Source organism: Hippocampus guttulatus, chromosome 19 (genome assembly GCF_054856545.1).
Source record: "Hippocampus guttulatus isolate MCC_2025c chromosome 19, RoL_Hgut_1.0, whole genome shotgun sequence".
Lineage (NCBI taxonomy): Eukaryota > Metazoa > Chordata > Actinopteri > Syngnathiformes > Syngnathidae > Hippocampus > Hippocampus guttulatus.
Window position 1 is genome coordinate 7447539 of NC_141279.1, and position 7451 is coordinate 7454989.

Genomic DNA, 7451 nt, shown 5'->3' on the forward strand with positions numbered 1-7451 from the left:
AATTAACATATGCTTAAGACTTAATGACAAAAAATGCATTAAAAAATCTAAATTGGCGTAAAATTAAAATGTTTAAAAATGAAGTAAAAGCGTAGTTAACACAAAATTGCGATAGGGGGAGGTAGCGTGCAACATGTATGTCTACCAACCTGTGGAAATTAAACAGAAGAAGATGATTGACGGAACCTTTTTTGTGCGGGTGGAGAGCTCCTTGGTAACACGAAACTATTTTGACAGAGCACAGCAGTTGGGATATGTCCATCTCCGCCAAATTATTTGGAAGACTTCTCTGAATACAACCAAGTAAGACATTATTGTTGCCATGATCATTAAATCAATATTTTATTCCTTTTTTTTTAAAGAATAAGAAGATACGAGTGTTAAGTTGGAGCGGTTACGAAGATGCGAAATGAATTAGCATACTTAGCTGCACTCCTCCACTTACTCGCTAGCTGTATTGTTTCGTAATTGTAATAGTTACAAGTCAGATTTAAATATAATACGAAAACGTCCCTAACCCACCCACAGTACTTAATAAACAGCAATATACATAGAGCACAACATTTTTTAAAACAGTTTTAGTTCTCTAGATAATTTAGATATTTGTTCAAATGATGTTTCCCTCTTAAAATGAATGGAAATGCCAATAATATATTTCAGCCACATAAAAACAACAGCATAGTATTATTATTTTATAGGGCTGGCTGACTAATTAATCAAATTGCCATCGCAATGTAGTTGAATGCAATTATCAAATCAACTGGGAAGAGGACCTTGAACAAAAATAATTCCATGTTAAATCACAATCACATTATTAAGGGAAAGAAAACTGATTATTTTTTGAAATCGTTCATTGACCTGTTTTTACATTTTAAAAAATCACATTGAACAGCATAATATGTACAGTATGATATATTTTTTAACCTTTTAACAGTTTTTTTCAAATTGGAGTTCTTCTACAAAGATGGAGTCTCCTACCTTGCCTCCTGATGTCCGTCTCGAAGTGTCCCAGTGTTTCCAGAGCCTCACCCCGTCAGCCCCAAAGCAAGATGCTATCCGTGCTCTTCAAGTCCTCCGCTCTTACTTGGACGAAACCCCCAAGAATGCGAATGCTTCAGTCCAGAAGGCAGAGTTTCGGAGGTCTCACTTCACTCGCGTTCTTCAGTTCCTGGTAAAGAACATTCAAGCCGAATGGTTCCACGGCCTGACTGCAGCGCAGCGCTCGGAATTATGGGATGGCCTCTTCTTGTGGGGGCCTCCTGAACAGACTCTGTTGGTGCTGATGGAGGGAATTGGCGAGCTAAGGTACAAGATTCAATGTAGATGACATTCTTACGTTAAACTTTGACTTTTACATTTAAAATCAAAAATAATTGTTGCCTTGTTTTGAAACTCTGCTGATTAACAGCCATGCGATAAGACAATTGTGGTACTCTCATGCATTCCGAAGGGTACACGTGATAGATGATAATCAACTAGCATTTGTATTATGAGCGCTGTCATAAAACTGTCTTCACCTCCTTGACTCCACAGCTAAATTTATCACATTTAACTTCCTCAGGTCCCTACCCCTCAAATTATTGCCAATATTTTTACATTATTGTTCAGGTTTTTATGCAGCAAAAAAGCACCATCAAATTATTATTATTAGAATGATCTGTTATCTCTCTTTTCCAGACCAGGTTCAAATTTGGACCACTTGGTCAGCATCACAGAGAAGTTTGTCCAGAGCGGTCGGCTGGCCGACCTGCTGTGGTCCTACTGCCTGACCACCACGGGTCCCGTTGACTCCCCCCAACTCCGAGAGGCCCTTCTCGCACGTATCGTGGCGCTGCCGGACCTCACTGCCAATAAACTTCAGCACAACAACAAGCCTGCCTTCCTCCCTCAGCAGTACTATCCACTGCTGGCAAAAGAGATGCTGACTGCCTTGGACCGTACTTGCAGGGCACTCAAAGGTAAAACATTCATAGCCATTAAGGGGTTTACAGATTTTTTAAGGGGAGTAGTAACATGCTACATTTTGCTACTAGATCGAGTTGTTTGAGTTAACTATCTGTGAAATACAAATGTGTATAATTTTTTTTTGTGTGTTATATTTGGCAGATGGCACCAGCTGTTCTTTGACTTTTGTGGCTCAGACACTTGGAAAGCTCTGTGCCCAAGGACATGGTGGTAAGTATATAGAAAGTACAGATCATGAAACTTGAATTATTCCTTTTTCTGACCACTAACATGACTTAATTTTTGAATTTAATATTTAATATTTCTCCTTAAGAGATGGTAATGAGTAGGACCATACCAATCTGAATTTTTTTGAGGCCGATGCCCATTCCAGTATTTGACAGAATAAAATTCCGATAACCGGTTAATTGATAAAAAATGTAAATATATTTTTGATGAATATAATAACAGAACAATAAATATATGAAGTACGGGCAGAACAAATGACTGTTTTACAATACTGTGTCCTTTAGTATTTGTTAATCTTGACAACAAAGAAAAAAAAAGAATTATTTATTCAGGGTGGGGCATGTTTGAATGTTAATGTTTTGTTTTCCATTGTAATGTGTTAAAAATAACAGGTCTGTTGCTGGCCGTGATGACTCCCAAATTGTCTGGCTGCACACGCACAGACATGGTGTGGCAGAGGGTTTGCTGGAAGTTGCTGGAAAATGTACCCCAGCGCTGGATGGAAAGCGTGCTCGTCGGCTTGGTGCAGGCCGTCCATGGGTGAGGGCGCTGGGATATCACAATGACACACAATAAAGTCATACTTTTTACTACGCTCCTCCCTCATGAACAAATGTTATTGTCGTGTCTTATTATATTTCACTGTTGTGGTGGGTGTTTAATTTTTCAGACCTGGAGCATTGGGTAGAATCATGGGCAATCTTGTGTTAAAAAATAAGACGGCCCAGTTTGTCATCACACATAAACTGCTGTTGCTGCAATACAAATATGAGGTAAGGTATTACTAAAAGCATGAATCATTAGACAAATTCGATGTTGCAATATTTTTTGAATTTTTTTTCCCACCCAGACTCGCACGTTGAGAGTTGTTCTGGATTACCTCGCCGCAGACAAGGACAGAAGACCGCTGCTTATCCAAGTGAGTGCACAGAGCGTCGCCATACTGTGATACCACTTATCTCAATTTACTCACGTGTCTTATTATTCCATTATATGACTCCCGGCGCCACACCCGATAATCTCTCACGGCACGCTAATATGGCTGCGAATCACTGGTGTAGAGGAACAAAGCCCTACTGCGGTTGTCATCGTTATTTTTTGCGTGTCTTCTTCCCGTAGGTGTTGCGGTGCCTGTGCCAAGCCTGGGCCAACCCAAGCGCAGTGAAACACACTCCCCTGGAGCAGCAGCTGTACGTCAGCAAGGCACTCCTGCTGGCTGTGGGTCTGCTAGAGGATGCTGAGCTGCAGGAGCTACGTTCAGGTGCGACTTTCTGTCGCGAAGGAGGGGTCTATATACTGTATATGTACTATACTGCCATTAAAATGTTTCTCATTTTAATTGTATTAACCGATTGCATTTTTCCCTCAGAACTTCTCCAGTGCATGCTGGGAGGAATGCAGAGCCACCTGGACAGCAACGTGCTACGTATCAGGCATATGGGGATGGTTGTGGGCGAGTGTCTGAGCTCCCGCATGAATATCAACGGAACCAAGCTCAAATTTGAGGTCAGTGTTGAATTGAGACGTGGTCAAAAAGTTTTTAACGGCATCGAATCAAATTGTTGTAAACCGCTGCATATTTGCAAATTCAAACTCTTTCGTCAAATGTAGGCATTTGAACCTCGGTGCTCACAAAGCATCGCTTGTTGCTGTTTGTTTGTTGTAGTATGAACAGGATGAGGAAACACGAGATCTGGTTTCTCTTCTGACTCCTTCCAAGATGGGCGAATCAGAGCCTGAATGTGACGATGGGTGAATATATCTGAATGATGACAAGCTTTTGACATAAGATGCCTAAATCTATGACAAATATATCTATTTTTTTAATGTATTAGTAGTACTGTATAACCTTGCATTCATGCAATGTGTGAATGTTGGCTGATTTTATTTCATATCATGCACAGGGTCAGCCCTCCAGAAGAGAGCAGAGAAAATCCGCCAGTTTGCAATGGTTCCTCAACAAATGAACGAGAAATGGCATCGTCAAAAAAGGAGCCAGGCTCAGACCTCGATAGGTAAGTGTCCACTGCACACATACACCATTTCAGTGAAAGTAGGATGTATGCCAAGCCTGGCACGTTTCTTGATTTTTAAGGTCATTCTGAAATGGCATTTATAGGTTTTTAGGAGTAATGTACCGTATGCGATATGTTACAAGATGAGTGACATTTTCCCCAATTGCAGCGATGATGAGTTCACGCCTTACGACATGTCTGGAGATCAGGAAGTAAATAAAGCATCACCACCGCGCTACCTACGAGATTGTCTGGAAAGTATGTTTCCTCGTTTTTCGTTCTTCCCTCCCCAGACCATGGTATTATTCTATCATATCCTGCCTGATTTTTATTTTTATTTTTCCCCCCTTCTGCATCCAGATTTAATTTCGTCTGAAGATCCGGAGCGCGTGGAGCTTAGTTTAAGGGTTGCTGAGGGACTGGTGAGAAAGAACATCTTTGCGACTAAAGAGGTACACTGGCCGCGCACAGCACAAGTCATCTATATTTAGTATGTCTGTTTTATACTCGGGCGGCCCGGTAGTACAGTGGTTAGCACGTCGGCTTCACAGTGCAGAGGTACCGGGTTCGATTCCAGCTCCGGCCTCCCTGTGTGGAATTTGCATGTTCTCCCCGGGCCTGCGTGGGTTTTCTCCGGGTGCTCCGGTTTCCTCCCACATTCCAAAAACATGCATGGCAGGCTGATTGGACGCTCTAAATTGTCCTTAGGTGTGAGTGTGGGCGTGAATGGTTGTTTGTCTCTGTGTGCCCTGCAATTGGCTGGCAACTGATTCAGGGTGTCCCCGCCTACTGCCCGAAGACGGCTGGGATAGGCTCCAGCACCCCCGCGACCCTAGTGAGGATCAAGCGGTTTGGAAAATGGATGGATGTTTTATACTCCCTACTGGTGACCAAAGCACACACACACACACACACACACCAAAATGAGACCAATTGCATAGGACAATCATGATGCGCAATTTCATTCTTTAATTCTATTCACTCGTCCAGTAGGAGGCAGCTTTGCATCGCTTGTGTTCTGCACGGTGTCACAAATGTTGGAAACAATGTTGTGTTTCATCAGATCAGTGTGCAGCTAAGCAAACTTCTTCTCCACATGGAGGATAAATACAGCATAAATGGCTTCCGGGGTCTCAGGCAGGCCGCCATGGTGGCACTTGTGGTCAGCGACTCCATCCCGGTATGGTTTCCCGCTTCTTCTGCGAAGAATATCGTCCCTTTTTACATGCCTAACTATTGTTTGACGATTGATTCCAGGTGACCGAGTTTCTCAACACAGAGTTCTACTCCTTAAACTACAGTCTTCGCCAGCGCCTGGATATCTTAGAGGTTCAAAAGCAAAAAAAAAAAATGAAAAAAACTCTCAACCCAAATAATCCTGAGTGTCGTCCTCAAAATAATGCTTTATTTTATTTCAGGTTCTTGCTGTGGCAGCTCAGGAGCTGTCAAAGCCAAACCCGGGAAACGCAAATCCAATCGTCACCACAGACCAAACGCCGTACTCGGCAGACGATGCTGCTCCATGGCAGCAGGTTGTTGAGAAGCGCATTCAGGCAAAGACCAAGCGCATCAGTCAGGTATTTTAAACCACATCAGAGGGTTAACCCCTTAGGCTGAGAGCTGGTTAGCTCGCAAGATACTCTAGAATAGATCGATAAATCTTTTATAAATCTACCAGTGGAAATTCACATGTTACAGGGAGCCTCCCAGCCACCAGCAAAAGCCACGGCCAACCGTTACGCACCAGTTGCTGGATATTTCTTCTTTCCTTTACTCAGAAATTATGACAAGTGAGTCAGAGATTTTTGTCCCCTCAACGTACGAATGCATGATCATCGTTTGCGCTTAGAGCACTTTTAAATGTGCGTTCACCTCATGTCTACCAGGCCTCAGGTAACCTTTGACTTGTTGGGAAGTGACCACCTGGTGTTGGGCAGGCTGATCCACACCTTGGGCATCTTCATGCATTTGGCAGTCAATGCGCCGGTACTTGAATCAATACAAAATCATGACCAAGTTACATTACTAAAATTACTGATGACACTATTTTCCGTTTTTGTCCTGCAGGTAGCTGCACAAATGGGTCGTGCCCTCCTTGATTTTGTGTGGGCGGTGCGTTACCACGCTGACCAGTATGTAACCGCGCTTGAAAAATGTGTTTTTAATTCAGTCGTAAAGTCCAATTTTTCAAAATTTGAATCTGTTCGAGAATGTCCCTACCAAGCAATGTTTCACTTTGATTTTCAGGATAGTAAGACGAAGCGTCCTCTTTGCCGTCTGCTCCGTGTTCATGAGTATGCCCAGTCCAAACCTCCTAGTGGACCTTGCAGACCAGATTTTTGAAACTAGATCTTGGTTGGCAGGTAAAACAAAAAACAAAAAGTGTCTTTCGCTTTCACTGAAACACTCTTGCACATAAATGGACATTTTCAGAATGCACACACAGCTGCGCTGATTTCTGGGAAGAGGATGACGATTCAGGATGTCCTGCAATGCACATATTGTCTGCGATAGGATTGGTTTATTTATCTATTTATGTATGTAGTTATTTTAATCCATCCTGTCGCTATTAACATGTTAACCAGGGGCTGAATCACCATTTCCTCTGACATGCTGGAGGTGCTTTTTGACAGACCAAAGTTTCTTTATTTTTTATTTTTTTATTTTTACTGTGCTATGTGTTATGTTCCCAAGATGTGGCTGAGGATGATGTGGATGCCGATTGCAGGAGTTTGGCCATGCAGAGTCTGGTGCTCCTGGATAAGAGCCTAAAGAAACAGCTTCAAAGTCCACAAGCCCTCAGCATTGAATCATGAGCAGCAACAACAACAACAAAAAAATGCACCAGGTCAAACTGAACACTCTGTCCTCACAAAGACTGCAGGTGTCGATTGCGACAGTCAAGGAAGCGGATGACACCAAACGGTGACCAATGTCCCTCAAGGTGGGATGACTTTTTTCACTTCCTGGAACACAAGGTCAAGTAAACGAAAGCAGGTTTTATCCCCCGACTCTGCATTTAAAAGTGCACACACATTTTTACTTTTTGTTCAAACTTAAAACTACGGTCAAACGAGACCAATTGTGGCTGAAAAGAAGAAATATTATGCCGGGTTTTTTTTTCCGGCTAATGATGTATGAAGAGGATATCCTTTATATAGTACAGGTAGATCCTTTCGTCTCTTTCCTGTACAAGCAGATCTTTCTATTGGGGTTGTTTGTTCACAAAGGACATCCTGTGAA

The 7451-nt window shown here is 42.5% G+C and overlaps 1 protein-coding gene across 2 annotated transcripts; it reads left to right on the forward strand.

The window, feature by feature from the left end:
* The first annotated feature begins 205 nt into the window (after window positions 1-205).
* On the forward strand, window positions 206-7050 carry telo2 (TEL2, telomere maintenance 2, homolog (S. cerevisiae)). 2 transcript variants are annotated; one of them, XM_086138915.1, is made up of 21 exons: window positions 206-303; window positions 935-1305; window positions 1678-1958; window positions 2107-2175; window positions 2586-2733; window positions 2864-2966; window positions 3044-3112; window positions 3313-3454; window positions 3563-3699; window positions 3860-3945; window positions 4098-4208; window positions 4378-4466; window positions 4569-4660; window positions 5272-5388; window positions 5466-5537; window positions 5627-5785; window positions 5907-5998; window positions 6095-6194; window positions 6276-6340; window positions 6456-6571; window positions 6903-7050. In XM_086138915.1, the coding sequence occupies exons 2-21, from the start codon at window positions 965-967 to the stop codon at window positions 7022-7024; spliced, it is 2511 nt and encodes an 836-aa protein (XP_085995041.1). In that variant the 5' UTR covers window positions 206-303; window positions 935-964; the 3' UTR covers window positions 7025-7050. The 2 variants fall into 2 exon arrangements, with proteins under 2 accessions (XP_085995041.1, XP_085995042.1); XM_086138916.1 differs by having other exon boundaries at window positions 242-303; window positions 952-1305.
* The last annotated feature ends 401 nt before the right edge of the window (window positions 7051-7451 follow it).